At 34.8% G+C, this 19,068-nt stretch overlaps 1 protein-coding gene across 8 annotated transcripts in view; it reads left to right on the top strand.

The window, feature by feature from the left end:
• Positions 1-19,068, top strand: part of ANKS1B (ankyrin repeat and sterile alpha motif domain containing 1B) — a 413,633-nt gene that overhangs the window by 49,703 nt on the left and 344,862 nt on the right. For all 8 annotated transcript variants that reach the window (XM_010410776.4, XM_039571472.1, XM_039571471.1 and 5 more), the window contains exons 4-6: positions 6,782-7,078; positions 14,568-14,643; positions 16,794-16,895. In XM_010410776.4, coding sequence (XP_010409078.1) covers positions 6,782-7,078; positions 14,568-14,643; positions 16,794-16,895 — 475 coding nt within the window. The remainder of the gene's footprint in view (positions 1-6,781; positions 7,079-14,567; positions 14,644-16,793; positions 16,896-19,068) is intronic.

Here is a 19,068-nt window from a genome sequence, read left to right as displayed (position 1 = left end):
AACCTTATAACAGAAAATGTGTGAGCAATCCTCACAAGAAATGTGTTACCTTAAAGTCTTTTGAGGGAATTTCGATCGTATTAAACTTTGAAGTTAAACTCAAGCATACAGAGTTTTTCTGACCTTGTAAATTCCTTGTGTTCCACTCTAGACAATGGCCAGGTTTAGTATGTGGTCTACTTTGCTGGCGCCTACTTTCCGCTGCTAATTAGCACTCTGTGCAGGAGAATATTCACTGTATCACAGAAAGAGGGAAATGTCATGTTGTTACAGAGCCACCTCCACCCACATATCCTCAAATAACACGTGAGAGGCATCCTCACCCTAACACCTGTTGTACATTCTTAGGAGCCTGTAGGATTCTGAGGCTTTTGCTTATTTGCAGATAGGCTCTCTAAGGCAGGTGACTCCTCAAAGCTCTCGTAACTTTGCTCAGATCTCTGGAGCTGAAGCTACAGCTTGTAAGAAATCCTGGACTATTTTTCTTCCTTCCTTTTTCTTCTGAGAGTTGGAGATAAGGACAGCCATTTTTCATGACACTTTTTCACCACAGCAAATAGTGTACTCAAGTCAGACTTTTTTCTCGTGTTTTTGTTGTGGTTTTTTTTTCTAGGATCACATTAAGATGTAATGGTTTGCACTTTAAGGAAATAATTTTGTTCACGATATAAAAATTATTGCAACTAATTTATAATACATTTTTGTTTTCATCTATCTTATTAAAATTCTATGTGAAAGAAATGCTTCTAAAAACTTACATGAAAGCAATGAACCACACAAAAAAGAAGTAAATGACAAGTTCATGATGCATAAATGTATATTACATGAAATAATGGATTTTATATGGTATTTTGTAAATTGATTGAACCACATTCTACACTTTCAAAATGCAGTTAAGTAGCATCATAGCATCATATCCAACCATATCCAGCATCTAAAGCTCTGAATGCCCCCTGCTGTTCCTATTACATAAAATTGGAACAAACAGTAAAGAGACAAACAGTTAAATGACAATTATATTGTGGGGGTGGTAGAATGTAGACTGGCAACTCTACACACAGAAAATGGTTACAGCATAACAATTATGTAAGAAGAATTCTATCATTGTTTAATATGGGAGTTTTAAATGACACATATGGGGTATGTTTTAAATTACAAAATATGGTGACACTGCAAAAATGTATGTATTTAACTTCATTGATGAAGACTTAAAATTATGCAAATTATAAACTCAATAAAATAGTATAAGATCAAGACTTGTTAATCGATAACACCAAATAAGATAAAAAGGTGTGCTGTTAACAGTCAAACTACTTTCATGTTTATTTATGTAAGGACATCTGGATAGCTAAAACATTTGTTATGGCAGCTTCAATCATAAAATTGCATAATTGATAACAAATCCTAATCTGTGAAAAAAAGAATAATAAATAACAGCCACATATAGGTCAATATGTAGTGTTTGGGTTTTTTGCAGGAAAAAAATGTGAATAACATCAGGAATAAATACAAATATTTAGTATTAAATATGAATAAAATCTATGCCAATTATATATATACAGAATATGCGTAGTGAAAAATTTACAGGGAAAAAATGTGAACACTTCTGAAATTTTTATGGATTCGGTGTTCTGTAGAATTTGCCTGTGCATCAGATTGTAATTGCCACAAAACCCACTCACATTTCTTTAATACTATTCAACAATTCTTCTGGAATACAAAGAAAAAGAGTTCAGGATACATTCATATGATGTAAATACCCAACTTTTCACTATTTACTGACTTATCCAAATCCTCCAAATGAAACAGAGACATTACATGCTTCTTTCAGTGTCACCTCAGGGGCTTCCAGAAGTTCAATTCGGTTCCAAAATAGCCTGAAAACACAATATCTTTCAAGTTCTGCATTTGATTTTACCCCTCATTTAAATTTGAGACTATGTGGATGAATTTCAGAGTTTCCCTTGCAACTCTTACGATGCTTTCTTTAGAAGAAAAAAAAGTGCAGAAGCAATCTTTTTGATTTAAGCCAATTGCAGCAATAAATTGAAAGAAGTTTTTTTCAAACTAGCCAACCAAATTACATTACTTTTTAATAACATTTACATAAGTAAAGGTGAATTTCAATGGGAAGTCAGTAGAAATGATTATGATTCACACTGAGTAATTTTCAGGCAAACTTCCTTTATTTTTTCAGAATGATTTACTTGGTGGAACTTCTAAGGGAACTGTCTTCCTGATTTAATACATAAAGTAAGACCATCCTGAGATCATTCCTCTCTCTGTCTTGCATATAGTCTTTTGTTACTTTTTTATCTATTTAATTATTTGGTCATTAAAGCCTTATTTCTGTATTTTTTTTCGTCTAGCTGACTACTCTTGAGTATATTCAGCATAGAGATAGATATTTCCAAAATCTCCCATTGTTCCCTCCTTCTTTAATTTAAATTCTCATTTCATAACTGGGAAAATAGCAAAAAGCTTTTCATAACAAATGTCTTGTTCAATTACGTTACATTGGGATTATGTGACAAAGAAATGGCTCAGTGATTTAGGAAGTCTCCTTTTTCAAGTTCAGCATCAAAATGCTTTGATACAAAAAGGAGTTGGGCATTCTTTGGAGAGGTCTGTTAAATCACTCCTTGAGTTATCATTGCTTGTACAGTACTTGCATGGACTTTAGGAGCTTTAAAACTTGCTTGGCAAAAAAAAAAGGTCTTCACAACTATGCAATAAATGTCCTAAATTCACCCACAGTTTAATAGTCACTTCACAAGGGCCTATATAATATTCATGATAGCCATTCATTCTCTCGATACTTCCTGTACTTCTTCACTATCAGACTGCCAAGCTGCAATAACTGTCTCTGTAATGTATTTGCTAATCTGCCCTCTAATGAATAGACCTCAAGATACGTTGAACATTTTGCAGTGGCACATATCCTTAGCAGCTAAATGATGTAGCACAGCCTGCAATACTGATGAGATGCAGGGCTGTGAAGGCACAATTCAGTTTGCAGCCACACAAGCCTGAGTTCTGGCTGTATGTGGAAGACAATAAATTCAGAGAAAGGCTACAAAAAGTCAGGATCATGCCCATGAAAAGACACATGTAACAAATAATGAAGAAAATTTTAAAAAGGTTAAAAGCCAAATTATAGAATGCTTTCCTTATTTCTGAAAGAGATCAATTGGACCATAAGAGTAACTACTTGGTAAAAATATTATTAATATAGGGTTAGGGTTAGGGTTATTAATTATAATTATTAATTATTAATTATTAATTATTATTATTAATTATTATTATTAATTATTAATTATAATTAATTTAATTATTAGAGACTTTTTAAAAATACTGTGTTTGCATAATATTGGTCTACTCTTTTTATCTTACATTTTGTGTCTCTTTACTTGGTTCTTATTTCTTGATCTTTCTTTTTCTAGAACCATTCAGTCATAGAGTCTGTCTTGTAGTTGCTAACATGTAATGAAGTATCTGAAATTTCCATGAGGATTCTAGTCTTCTTCTTCAGCACTAGATGTATTATTTAGCCCTTAGATATCAGATTTGAAGCTCTAATTACAAAATCGTGATTTGCATGCAGATATTTTATAGCAGATTACCTGCTTGTTGCAATGACTGTTAACATATAAACTTTCTGTGCTACAGAAACAATTGTTATGCTTGGAACTGAAAATACAGGCAACAACACTAAATTATTAGGAATTTCTTGAAGAATTTTGCCAGATCTTTAAAATATTGCTTCAAAACAGTATGTTGTTTTAAAGATAAGAAGACAAACTGCCTCAAAATCAATAGTCCTCTCCTCTACCCTTTCTCTTTCCCTTTCCCTTTCCCTTTCCCTTTCCCTTTCCCTTTCCTTTTCCCTTTCCCTCCCCATTCTAAGCTGATTTATTTTATATAAGTAGTTCTAAATTGTCAAAATAGATAAATTTAGAGGTCAGTTAAACAAGTCTTAATTTACTCTTTGAAAGTTAAAAATTATTTTGTCTTCTCTACCTGAGTTGATTAAATTACATTTTGAAGAAGGAAGTGTTGTATTATCAAGTTCAAATTAGGTAATACCTCTCAGCTCTGATAACACAATATATACAATGCCTGTTCTGAGTGCATATATGTAGGTAATTTCATTATTGTGTTTGCCCAGGTTAGATTGTTCTGCTTTATTTCAGGGCTACCTAGCTCTTTATAATTTTGTATCAGTTTGGTCATGAACTGAAATGTGGCTTTTATTTGGCAAATAAAAAGCATAGAAAATTGTTCAACAATATGCATATGAAAACAATAACATTTTGTTATTTTGCTTTTATGCACCAGGCTGTTTTAAAATAGACTTTTCTCTAAATATGCTCTTGTGTGAAAATTCAGCTGTATATTCTTTATTCAGAGGGAGCAAATTTCAGTTTGCTGCTCAGCAGCAGCAACTTGGACTGTTTGATCTCTATGTGTCTGTATCTGTCTGTCACATTTTGGGAAAAGGGCCATAGCAAATTTAATTTTTATGTTTCTTTGAAAATTTAATTTTCAAAGAATACTTTTAAGCTACAATATTAGATCATTGGTACAAGATTCTAAATATTTCAGTTAGTACTTCCATAAGTTCTTGAAAAAAACCTCAAACATAAGCAGATACTGGACAGGTAGTTACAATTGTAAACATGTATTTTGTTATTTACCTCACAGAATGTCAGTATAGTTATACATAAAACTTCTTTGTGTAACTATTTCCATTGCATACATACATACAGTAACTGTAGGCAAAAATTACCATAATTGTCCATTTTGTGTGCAATTATCTGAGTTTCATACTTAATTGTACACAAAATCAGGCTGCAATTGCCTGTTCATCTATATGTCCATGAAATATTGAAAATCTAAAAATAAATTTTAATAAACTTTGCTTGTGGTTTGTGGGCATACTAGTGTACATAGGAAAATTGCTTTGCCCAGTCCTATATAAAGGATACCTTAAAAGTCACTAGAGCAAAAAAAGGTTGTCTCAGGTAGTTTGATCGAACATTGCAGCAATGTAGTATTGTGACAGTATGTATTTTTTAATCTGAATTTCTGGTCTGTGTAATAAAGAAGGCCCACATGGTGGTCTGAATAATGCACAATGATTTAAATACTTATGGGTCATCAAGCCGTGTCTGCCATTGGAAGCTTCTCTTTTTCCACCTGGATCTTCTCCAGCCTCTGTCTTGCAGTTTAGCAGGAAACACATTCCAGTCTTTCAGATCTTGTGTGGTGTTGCAGACACCCGATGAGTTTAACTGCAACATTGATTTACCTGAATGTATTGATCTGTCTCTTCTGTTTCCCAAGTTCATCTGAGCCATCTTAGATTGCAAGAAGAGATGAAAATGACAGCATTGTTGTTAAAACCACAGAACCAAGAACTGAGTTCTTGGTTACAGAATTAGATACATCATTACCAAAAAAAGAGAAGTTCTTCCCTTTTCCCTTACCTTTCTAGTTTTTACTGTGCAGCCTGGATACTCTTATCCTAGCTAGCTTTTGAGTAGGAGTCCAAAGACTCATTTCTCTGAATCTCTGACTTTCCGTCTTTCAAAAGACAATTGTTTTTTTCTGTTTTCAGTCCCCTGAACTTTCTTCAGCTGGTTCCTTGAGAAATAGAACTATGGATTCAGATTTGTCACTTCTTCTTTCTTTAGAATTATATCTCTTCCCTTTTTTAGTATCTTTCCTGAATTTACATTAATTTTTAATTTTTCTATAACGCATTAGCTTATTGGTTTTGTACTTTTACAGCATTCATAAACTGTCACAACTTTTTGTAAATCATATATCAGAAGAGGCATTCGATGTACATACTTCTAAAATTTATAGAGTCTAGTGTATTTTAAGGCTTTGTAAAGTCTACATATGATATATTAATAATATAGATGGCATATAGAATTCAGAGAACTTGATAAATTATTTCCTTCCTCTTTGTCTGAAGTTATTTGTCTCTTTGGGATTGCAAGTATACAGACAGAACTGGAAGAGAACAATTAAAAAAGATAATGTTTATTTTCAATATTTATTATTAAGTTTATTGAATAATGTTTTGGGAAACACTGAGGGGGGCATTGCTTTATAAAGCCAAAACCTGTTCAGTCCACAGCATACACATACTCATATGCCTTAAAACACATACATACCTCTCCCTGGAGCCCTGAGAAGACAAACTGCTTAAGTGATTTGTTAAGTCTTTCGATAGGTGCTATTTTGTCTTTTTCTGAGTTTTAATTGTTGTCTGGATAGTAACTTTTTATAGTGATACATGAAACTAACCTTGTGCCTGATACATTTTCATTGCACAGTTTTTCTCCATAATTTCAATTCTCTAGTAACAAACTGCTATGGTACAAAACCAGCAAAAACAGGAAGAAAGACTTCAGTGTCAGAGTATTTCTAAGAGAAGGACTTAATCATAATTTCAAGAACAGTTGAATCAAAGAAGGTTACGGATTTTGGCATAGCATGAGCTACAAGGTTTTGAGGGGCATGTTGAAATGGTTTGGGAGCAGTGTAGACATGTAGGGAGCTCATCTGCTTGAGAGCCACAAGCTGAAGTATTAATGTGTTATTATTAAAATTTCAGTGGAGTAATTTTGAAGCATTTAACATACATTACCATACATTATATTACAAACCTTGTCTCTGTACTGATCTCATGGAGACAATTTATAGAAGCTGAGCATTTCTATTGTGTGATTAAACATGAATTTCTGAAGCTTTTGTTTTGTTTTAACAGAACAATGAAAATGAAACAGCACTGCATTGTGCAGCTCAGTATGGTCATTCAGAAGTTGTTGCTGTTTTGCTAGAAGAACTGACAGACCCCACAATAAGAAACAACAAACTGGAAACACCTCTGGATCTGGCAGCGCTTTATGGACGTCTGCGCGTTGTAAAAATGATCATCAAAGCGTATCCAAACCTGATGAACTGTAATACAAGAAAACACACTCCTTTGCATCTTGCTGCACGTAATGGCCACAAAGCTGTCGTACAGGTGCTTCTGGAGGCTGGAATGGATGTCAGCTGCCAAGTTAGTGTGTAATTCCTTCCTTCCTTCCTTCCTTCCTGCCTTCCTGCCTTCCTGCCTTCCTGCCTTCCCTTCCCTCCTTCCTCCCTTCCCTCCTTCCTTCCCCCCTTTCCCTTCCTTTATCATTAGACTACTATTTAAATGAAGTAACTTTTTACATTTCTTTCTTTAAAGTAAACTTGCATTTACTTTGTTAGAAATGCTGCAAGGTGATACATAATACAGCTTTATTTATTACAACTCAAAAAAGGAGGTGTTAAAAGGGATAACTCAAGAAAGATACATCTCTTCAAAGCTGGGTGCATGTTTTAATGTCTTGAGACATGTAGATACACAAATCATATCAACTGTTCATGTAGGTGTATATAAATATATTTTCTACAGCAGTGACTGTAAAGATACTAAGCTGATTTTCTAAAGCTATGGCCTTTCGTGGTCACAGCAATCTGAAACAGTTTGACTGAGAGCTCATTTTCCTGTAATTATTCCATTCTAAACTCAACTTACTAAGTAATAACAATTTTGATTTTCTGCATTTCTAAGCACTTGTTGTATAAATCTAAGATAAAATTCTATAGCAATACACGCTTGCAGTTACAGACTCCAACCCGTCAGCTGTTTGTTGCGTCTAGTTTTATGCACAGTAACTGATAATGACGAAAAAGGGGTAACTTTAAATAAAATAGACATAGATGGGAAGAGACACAAGGTACAGCAGCAGTACATTTTATATTCAATTCTTTGTACTGGAAGGTGTCCAAGCCTTTTAACTACAGAGGACTGGATTCTGTTATGTGTTCTGAAATGTTACCTCGATCTTATGATTTCTCTTGATTTGATTGATGCCACTGTATTTGTCGTAGTGTGGATTTTATCTTCAGATTTAAAATAACTTTCTTGCTGTCTCTCTTGCTATATAAAATATGCTTGAATTAAGGTTTTTTCAGGTTTATATCTATTTTCAGAAAAAAACCCCAACCAAACATAATTATATCTACTTTAGAGTCGCATTCAGCCATTCTCTACCACTTAGCAGTTGGTTAGAGCCCGGTGATAAAAACACCAAAATTGTGGGTTTGATCCCTGTATGGGCCATTAACTTGCGATTTGGACATCATGATTCCTCTGGGTCACTTCCAACTCAGAAGATTCTGTGAATCTGTGAACAAATCTTGCGAACTTTGCCTAACTTTGATTAATTTTTATGTCCATTTTAAGCTTTAGGTGCATTTAATCAAACTCCTTTATACACAAAATTCCCTTTTACATAGAAAGATTGGACCTGGATTCCATGCAGTTTTATTTCTGGATTCTGGAACCATCAAGATCATGTTTTTCAACTTTTGAGAAAAAGAATGTGAAGTGGGGAAGAAAGGATAGGTTAAAAAAAAGAAAAAGCAAGAAAGCAAATCAGAAAATATTAATGTATTTTAAGATTAAAAGAGGATATTCTCAAGTGCCTTCCAAAGGAAAATGTGGTAAAATTGTTTTACTACTTTTATTATCTCTTGCCTGTTTTGAGTTAATGTTGGTACTTGCTTCAAACTATTTTAAAGTGAAACACTTTTCTGTGATTTGTCTGTTTGTGAGTTTGCCTCCCATCAGGCTTTCAATTTAATTTGATTTTGGTTTTCTTTACTAGAAAGAAAGATGCTTGCAAAGGTTAATGTAAGCAGCTCGTTTTTTATCTGTCCTTTACTATTGCTACATCTTCAGTAATTTAGAAAAGTTTAATGCTACAGCAACACAGAACTTTCAAATGCATATTTCTGAATGTACAATTTTTTTTCTATCTCTAGAAAATGAATGAGAAAAAATTCAGAAGGAAACTGATGCCTGAATTGATATTTAAGAAATAGAATAATTGAAGAAAAATAGTCTCTGTCATGGCAACTTACAAACTGATGGTTACATGAGGGCAAAATATTACACAATGCTTTTATGAAATGTGTTCTTCCTCTTATGTAATTTAGATAATTTTAGCACTACTGTGAATTCTCCTAAGCCATTTTTATCTAGAGTTATACTAAAAAGTTTTTCACTGGTCTTTAAAAAATACAGTGGCTGCATTTTTTTTTTTGGCAAACTTCTTTTAAGAAATGAGATTTTCTTTTAATGATGGTGATCTCTTTGGCATCTACACTAAAATTATAGGGCTTATAATTTTTTTTACTTATTTTTATTCTGATTGCTTTTAAGTAATTTATATTCTTAGATTTTTTTTTTTTTGTAGTTATTCAGAGGCAGGGGTTTTTGGGTTTGTTTTTTTTTTCCACTAGTTTATCTTCTTCCTTCTGTTTTTGTCCTACTTGCCATAAGGAAATATCATTTATTTATTTTCTTACCGGTGTACATATTCTCTATCAATATGTTCCTTTTCATTCAGCATTTTAGCATATTGGTAATTTGGCTCTGTACCTACTGTTAAGTTATTACTTCAATAGCCTCTGAAAAATTCTGTTGATGATTACTGGCAGCTTATTAAACTAAGGAGAACATAAAATATCAGCCTGTTACTTCAAACTAAACTCAATTATTTTGTTGTTAATTAAATTGGTCTGCATCACTGATTGGGAAAGAACAATATACAAAGTAAAATCTTACATGGTAAATACAATTGTACACATGTTAAATAAATTCAGTTTATCGCCAGTAAAAACCTCTCGGAACGTTTAGAGATGATTATAGAAGTAGCGTGTCACATATCACTCTGTAATTGTAAAGATGTATTGGTTTAAATGGGAAGTTTACTTTAGCCATCTTATCTTTCTCTTCTGTACTCCCTGAGCACTTTTAATCACAGCAAATATTTGGGCTAATAAAAGACAGCATTTAATTTTTGGTTTAATTAATCATACATTTTATTAATTTCCCAGGTCTATCCAATATCCTTCAATCTGAAATTTAGGAGTGGGCAATACACATCTGTTTAATCTCTTTATGCTTTGAAGTTTTCATTTAAATTGAAACATATGAAAAATACACAGGTTTTGGTTGAGTGATAGATTTTGGGCCCTCAGTAAATTAAGATTCTGCACAGTTCAGTATGTTTCATGTAAACAGTAGTTTAATAATTGTAAGTACCTTAAAATCTTGGGCCCTTCTGCTTATCCACCTTTCATCTATCCCTATTTGTTTTCCCTGTCTGTTCCAATAATGACTGCAATTTCCACTGCTTATCACTGTAGTTCTCCTACAAAAAGCTGTGCCCCTTCATTTTTGCTCTCACTGTATGTGAAGGATATTCCGTGAATCAATTTGCAAAGCTACCATTCTGTCCTTCAGATTCTGTCTGAAATCCCTGTCAGAACTGCAGTAAACTGCCTATGAATAGGGACAAGTGACCTAATTACAAGCTCTTGCATATTTGCATAATTAAAAGAAAATCTGTAATTTTTAAAACCCTTGATGCTTCTCTGTGAGCCTGCAAATTTTATGCCAAGTTGACTTGAGTATTTTGGTGTGCCTATTGACAATGTCCTCCTGTCCTAGCTTGGTTTATGTGTCCAGCTGTGACATTTTACCTGTATTTAGCAGTAAGCAGGGGCAGGGACCGTTTTATTATACGCTTAGCACAATTTGTGCTCTAGTTCTCTGTATTTCATATACAGAAAACTTATTCCAGAGAATCAATATATTATTCATTGGTGAAAACTCAAGCAGACTTTAGCTCACTTTGTTCATGAAAAATTGCCAGCAGTTTTCGTATTAATATGACTGGGGAAGACTTTCCAAATACAATGGTAGTGTTCACTTTGCCAGGAAAATAGGATCCAAGGCAATGAAAGTTTCAGGAAGTAAAGCAGTGATCATTGTCTATAAATCTTAAGCTCACTTGCTGTAGTATAAACAAGAAGAATATATTAGTGCACAAGTACACCGTTATAAGGGAAAAAGATCTACTTAAAAGATCTAGCTCATCTTAATATATAGAAATTATTTGCAACTATAGTTTTTAATCCTTCTTTTAATTGCAATTTCTGCAAATGCTCTATTGCACAAGAAAAAAAACCTACCTTCAAGTAGTAAGACATACATTTACAAAGAGAGATACATCTACTCAGCCAGTCTAAATTTCTCTTGGCCCTGTTCATCCCGAGGTTCAGCATTTCCTCTAAGTTAAAGCAGAATTTGGTAACTGAACTGTCTGGTAACAAGGACATTTCTGCCTTCTGGGTAGTTTTTGGGTCAAGGGATCTGATTCACTTGTTAGTTATTCACTTTTACTATGAAAACCTGCCTAGGGCTTTTAAGATTTGTGTCAGCATTCGTCTCCATGACATCTTATGCAGGATTATGGATCTGCATCTTACAACTGTGCTTTCAACCTCCATATTCTCAGGTTGATTTTAGCTCAGTTTCATGGTAATGTTTCCCCTCTTGTTCAGAAAATCACCTTTATAGTGTACCAATCCTGGCACTGTTGATATGGTGTGCCTTTTAAATTCCTCTTTTGAGCAAACTGTTCATAGTATATGTCTCATTTCCAGGATATGACATTCATTAGTATTGTCTGATATCTCAGAGTTATAAAGCATAGACTGCCCTAAAATGCAGGGCAGTGTGGAATGTCTGTAAAGCATCTTAGGATCGTGTTCTGATATGACAGGAAATATCATGGTAGAATAGACTAAGAAGCAAGAAAGTATATAAGGAAAAAAAATGACATTTAACTTAACTCTCCTGACTCTACAAATTACATATGTAAAAGTGGCTTAAGTTCCTCTATGCCCTTTTTGCATAGCAGAACTGTCTTCTGGCTCTCAAGTTGACCCCAGATAGATTCGTTTGCCTTACACATCTGCAGGAAGTTTCTCTTCTCATGTTAGTTTTCGTTCATTTTCTTACAAGATGTGTGCTTTCATCAAGGAAAATATGACTTACCTTTCTTCCAGTGGGGAGTTTTGATCAACAGAAAGGACTGCTGCAAGTGTCAGTGATTGTATTCCACCCTTTAACTGAGTCATCTGAGGATAGATCCTATTCCTTGTCCTCAAAGCTGTTGATTCAGTATGCTGGAACATTGATCTTTCTCAGTCTCAGATCGTAGTACAGCAATGGATTTTAGAAAGTTGTTGTCAGTAAAGTTATCCATTTTTTCCATTAAACAAGGTTCCTTACTAGTACAGAATTACCTCTGCAATTTTAGTCAAGGTGCAACTGGTTTCCATCTCTGCAGTTCAATCTCTTAGAAATAAAATTTAGTGCTCTGGCTTCCTCTAACAGTTGAACCTCTGTGGATTTCATTGTTGGTGTATACATCACTAATTCCTATCCCTGACAGAATCAGAGCATGGTTGATTTTGGACAGGAACTCTGGAGGTCATGTGGTCCAACTTGCCCTTTTCAAGCAGAATCCCATGGAATAAGTTGCCCAGGACTGTGTCCAAACAATTTCTGAATATCTTCAAGGACTGAGACCCTACAACTTCCCTGGACAACCTGTACCAGGGCTCAGTTGCTCTGCAAAGCAGAAAAAAAAAAAGTTTTCTTATGTTCAAACAGAACCTACTGTGTTTCAGTTTTTCCCCATTATCTCTTTTGTCACTGGCTTAGACTTCTTTATACCCTCCCTTCAGATATGTGTACACATTGATGAGATCCTCTGTAAGCCTTCATTTGTCTAGGCTAAACTGTCCCAGCTCTCTCTGCCTTTCCTCATAGAAGAGATGCTCGTGTCTCTTAACAATTTTAGTGTCTCTCTCTAGTAGCTCTGTCTCCATCTTGTGCAGGGGAGCCCAGAACTGAACAGAGCATTTCAGGTGTGGACTGACCAGTAGTGAACAGAAGGGGAGGTCACCTCCCTTGACCTGTCAACACTCCTCCTCGACGACAGAGAACTCTATCTTAATAGTACCAGGTCCACCCAGTAGTCTTGAGTTTTATTCATGTCAGTAAGTGATCAATCCAAAGGAAATGCCATATGACACAAAGAGGATAATAGGCTTTTTTCAAGATTGCTGATGTCAAGCCTCTTTCAGTAATCAGAACTATAATGATCGGTGACATTTCTGAGAAATGTCTGAGCTGCACAGTAATCTCTATGTGTATCTTTGTGGTTGCACTGTCATTGCAGAGTTATCCCACGTTGAAGTCAATTGAACTAACTGGAAATATCCTGAAGATATTATTTGAGTAAAGGATTCTGAAACCATCTCTAAGTAAATCTGAATATTTAGTCTTCTTCCAAATAAACCTGTGAATGTTCAACTGGATTGCTTCTGAAAATGGAAATATTAGAAATTGCTTTGAGATATGTGTTTCATATGTATACTCTCTTACTGACTTCCTCTGCTCTCTGTTATACTGTTAGTGGAAGTGGTGGGCAGGATGTAGATGTCACTGGGCATGCTCTACTTTATACCTCCATGTACTAAGCGTTGGTAGGACATATGTACACTTACAGTGTGCTCACATCCTATCTCGGGATCTCTGATTACTTCTAAATATCCTGTCATTGCATTGCTGTAACTCTGATGCATTCTGACACAACTAATTAATAATGAATTACTCTTTTATTTCAGAATTGGGTTTTGTGTGTGTGTATCTTTAAGTTCTTTCTACCATAGCACGTATGACTTGGATAAAGTATAGAAAAAACAAATTCAAGCAGTAAAGCCATTAACATTTGCCAGAAATAAATTTCAAAATCTAATTTACTATCAAAAAAACAGGAGGTAAGTCAGATATTCAGTGAGATCTAGTAATGCTCTAGCTAATGCTAATTCTATTGGATGGAAAGTTATTCTGTTCACATTTTTCATTAACAGCAGTATAAAATACTAAGAAAAGTAGCTTGTTAAGAGAGGTAGTGTGTTTCTCAGTACTGTAAATTTTATTTGAGCAGAAGTCTGCTCACAAAGAATTTTGTGTCAAAAAAATCTGCAAAATCAAGTTCACAGACATATAAGGTAGAATTTAAATGACATAAGCATAGGCATCTAAAGCTGTTGGGGGTGCCTTAGGATATCTGAGTCATCTGTATGGGGCAGATGTGAGGTAGATCAAATGTGAACATCAACTGGACCAGCAGCTGGATCATCAGCTGGAGACCAGGATATCCTAGGGCATCTCTCACCACATAACTGAATTGACCTTCTAGGGTGTGATCCCGTTTCACATTAAAACATCTAATTGTAGATGTCCACATTTAAACTGTCTGACTCTGCTTGAAGAGCTGTGTTCCACTGATGATGTTGACTAGATTTTCTCTGCCTATAATAGGAGTCTAGAAATTTTACACAAGTGCAGGCTTGTTAACAGGGAGCTGTTTTACATTCCTAATATATTTTCTTATATGGTTATTAATTTTATAGTAGAACTGACAGCGTTTTTGCTTTTGTCTTGAATAATAAAAAATGGTAGTATTTATTCTTGCCCATTCAGTTTTTTATGTGTAGGTAGAGGGGAAAAAAGAAATACTTATTTTCCAAGTGTATTCTTTACAGAAAGATTAATTGGTATTTTAAATGTCACAATATTTCTTTTCTAGACAGAAAAAGGGAGTGCCCTACATGAAGCAGCCCTATTTGGAAAGGTGGAGGTAGTACGCATTTTGCTTGAAACAGGTAAATCTGATTTACAGGAAACACTGAACAAATATACTTAATTTTCCTAATCTGGTGTATGCCTCCTTAAATTTTGGTTATACAAATAACTTTTATCTTTATCAGCCTTTGCAAATCTAATCACATGTACTTCTCAGTAAAACAGTGTTCTTTTAGAATAAGAAATTGCTATACACAGAGAACAAAGGTGATGTTCAGACTCAGGAATTCCATATATGACTCAGTGTATGCCACCATATTCTGAGAATAAATGGATTATGAGAACAAAATGGCTACATAAAATTTTGTTATTCACTCTGAAAGGCAGCCAAGAATATTCTTTGATGTAGAGACCAGAAGATTCATGTTCGCATTTATTTCCTTCAGTTAGCTATTCCTAGAAAATACACCATTCTGCTTGCTTCTTCATTTCCTGGATAAACTGAGTGCCTGTGAAGAAGGGGGAAGGCACTGTGTCTCTGAGAATTGCATTTGTCCTGAAAGAAAAGAAGAACAGGGATATAAAGTCCACACAAACTCCTCTACTACACAATAAGTTTCAGAGTTGTTATAGGTAAATTACTCATCTAGACAACTGTCTTCTCAGATAAGTGGGAAGACCAATGAGAATGAAAATACTTAGAAATAATTTCTTGTAGATCTGTGAACTTCCATTACACCGAGGGATCTCATTGATCTTTATTATCAGTTCTCATTGTGTTACTTCTATATTGCAAAAAAAGGTATATGCTAATCACAGCTCTTCATCTGAATCTCAACTAGTGTATCCCTGATCTCAGCTCTGTTTTCAGAAAAAAAAAGGTCCTTCCAAGTTGCTTTTCTGTTTGGATGAAAAAGGAGGCTGAAAGGGATCTTCACCTGCCCGCAAAAAGGCAGGGCCTTTTTATTTCATAAAGAGGAAGGACTGGAGAACATCACACAAACATAGGAAGCCCTTTAGACCACAGAAAAAGCCCACCTATTTTAGATTAATACATGTTACAGACTCTACCAGTATGCAATTGTCAAGACAGTGGAGTAGAATCTTCACCGCGAACTCCTTCAACCCCAAATGCTCTGCACTTCTGCAGCACTCCCCACCTTCTGCCTTTTGTACCTAACAATCCCCTTTTCTCTAGTTCCGCTTCAAAAAGACTCAGAAGATGTTTTAAGTAGCTACTACAAAGGAAAGATGTGAGTTAGTGTGTCTGGCCTCTGAAAGTCAACTGCTGCTGCTAAATAGCCCAGCAATATTTTGGGGGTTTTTTCAGTGAGAAAATTTTGTGTTTCTCACAAAACAAAATTAGGAAACTATCCATTGGGTTAGGAAATAACTGTAATTGCAGCCTTTTCTGGAGAATGCTTTCAGAATGTCCTTATAAATCCTGCTTCCTCTGATTTTCTCTGTTCAGTGTCCTGAGAAGAATTTCACTTTGTTTTAGGACATTTCATACCTTTACTTTTTATGAAAGTACATCTAAACTGAAAAACAACTTGAGCATTCTACCTTAAGGCAAACATTTCCAAGACAAAGGTAGAGAGTCACACAGTACCACATGCAACAGGTTCTGATTATGGGCAAGTCTCAAACTTAATTCACAGTTTAAGCCAAAACATTACTTTGTTAGCAGTATGGACAGTCTGTGAGGAAATGCTGTGGCTGTTCATAGTGCCTGTATACTACACATGGGTATTTCAGTCTATTCAGGGCATGAATTTTGAAAATGTTGCCATGAAGTAGAATTTTGTTAACATAAAGATAAAAACCTTTTCAGTCTTGCTCCCAAAACTCATACTGGTACTATGGACTAGAAAGTCCCCAGTTAATTAAAGCAGTTTGGAGAGAAATGTAGTAATACTATTCTGAGAAATTCTTGATTTTATAAAATATCCTTTTCAGGATGGCTGTTCCTTAGGAACAATCTGTTAAAATAATCCCAAATTTGGTTACTTTATATCCCCAGGATATATAGAAACATAAAAACCATCCGTCAGCATGTGATTTTTAGGCTACTCAAGCTTTAAACAGAAATGTATCATGTACTTCAGCTGTAATGCAGTTGTAAAACCACTTGCTTTCAATTTGTCGGGTAGTTGAGTCTGATATACCACATTTATAATCCAAAGCACTTAGGGTTAAATATTCCACCACAGATCCCTTTCTTTTTCAGGGATTGATACCAACATAAAGGACAGTTTGGGTAGAACAGTTTTGGATATACTTAAAGAGCATCCATCTCAGCAGTCTCTCCAAATTGCAGCTCTACTTCAAGGTAAGCCATATTTTATTATACATTTGTTAGAGACAATAGAGAAATATTAATGTACATGGTAATTTCTACTCTTTAAATGTTTCATTTTACAAAGGAGCAGTCTTTTGTTTCAAAAAGACAGAAGTCTTGTTTGCTAGTTGAAAGAAAATAAGTTGTCCAATATCTGAATTTCAGAGTAAAACCTTTCTTTTTTGTGGGCCATTGACATTAGCATGGTGTGTCACTTACAGTTAGTCTTTGTACATTCTTCATTACACCATAACATACTGTAATATTTCAATAGCAGTTCCGTTAAATTGTAATGATAACCTAAAATTGAAATGCGTCATTTGTTCATAAATAGCAACTAAATGACTGAAAGATGACGACAATTTTTCAAATAATTTCATTATAATTTTCTCATTTTCCATAAATTAAAAAAAATAATAAACCAGGCAGTATTTCTTGTTATTACAGGAGAAATAATAAAATTTTTCATTCATACATTTTTTCTCATTCCCTATCTTACTTTCATGGTGTAAGGTTGATGGAAGTCCATTGTTTACTTCAATCTTTTACTCTAGAAGTGGTAAAACATGAACTAGCACATAATTCAGTGTTAAACTTAATTTCTTCTCTCCTTTGGAATTTGTTCCCTGCATTTTCAGATTAGCTTTTCATTAAGTGCATTTGATAGAGGAGGTCCCTGCAGGTATCAGTGCTGCATCTTCATCAGTATTGATTATTCCCACCTTTAAATAAGCCATTTTAATCAGTTCAATGTTGGTTCTACATATGAACTAGCTCATGCTTCAGACTGATGCATAACTGTATTTTATAAGGACAGTTCCTAGAGAAAATGAGGTCACGTGGCCACACTGTGCTGTTTCTTTTCTGAATAACTTCCAAACTTGTTGATGAGCTTCCGTAAAGTTTTCCAGTAAGATGATGGACTAAAGACACAAAGCTCCTATAATGAAACTTTTTCAGGCTCTAGGAGAGGTATTCCTGTAAGGAGCAGATTCATGTTATGCATGAATCTAATAATTGTTATTTCTGTTTAATATATGCTAAATTCATGTTATGAACCAGTTAACAGCTTGCCTTGAGGTCTCCCTCTCTCCCTTCTTCCTGTTTTCCTTTGCCTTTTCTCTCACTTCCCTGCTTCCTCCTCCCCTACTTCCACCTACACAGTTCCCTTACATATTCCCCATTTACATGAGGCTTCAAAGTGACTTGATTCAGTTAATGAACTGGTAGAATATAGAATATATATTTATTATACATATAAAATAATAAGAAATAATATTAAAAATTTGTAAATGTACTTGTTGTTTTAATTAGCTTGTCTCCAGTGTAATTCAGGTCCCAGAGTTACCTCTGTCCCAGGTAACTGACAGAAATGTGCATCGAAAAGTAGTGAGGAAGATATGTGTGGGGGACAAGGGGCTTTCCCCTGTCAGCAGAAGGGAGTTCCTAATTTGACTCAGACTCAAACTTCAACCTTTATGTCCTCACAGAGCTGCAGCATGAATATAGTACCATGTAGAGGAAAAGAGGGTTAATGTCATACTGGAACTTCTTCAGTGGCAGGAAAAGGGTCAGTCAGAGCTCCCACTTTCTTAGAGATCCAAATCAATCGTCCTTCAGGTATTAATCTAAGATTCATCATAAAGTCCCATCATCAACTAAACTAATTTTAATTTGAGTATCTCTCTTTTGTTCCATTTTCTCCTTAGTGTGATAACCTTGCAGTCTCAACCCCACTGGTGAACATTTTTTTCAAATTACTCTTGCTTTATGAATAAATAAAGCACCCAAACCCCTCTCATGGGTTTCTCATGTTGGTAGATCAGTACCTGCCCTCAGTCTTTCCCACACACACAGAGAAAAAGAAATATATTAATTTCAAGGCTTTTTGTTGCTTTGACATGCAATCTTTTTCAAATGTGTGCCTTGGAGTATAAAAATGACTGCTTAGTACTTTCAGCTCTTATTAGTGTGATGAAACTGCCTCGTAATGAGCAGCTGTTTATTTTTGCTCTCTGCCTATAATAAGAAGTGATGCGCAAGGATGAGAAATGGTTACAAAGATGCCATTCTGACTCTTAAGACAACCTGAGGAGCTCCTTCAGAACTCACTTGTGGAACTTTCTTAGATTCTTTTTCATAAGCAAGATGTTCGCTTAACCTT

The sequence above is a fragment of the Corvus cornix genome, chromosome 1A (genome assembly GCF_000738735.6).
Source record: "Corvus cornix cornix isolate S_Up_H32 chromosome 1A, ASM73873v5, whole genome shotgun sequence".
Taxonomy (NCBI): domain Eukaryota; kingdom Metazoa; phylum Chordata; class Aves; order Passeriformes; family Corvidae; genus Corvus; species Corvus cornix.
This window is presented reverse-complemented; position numbering and strand designations above follow the sequence as displayed.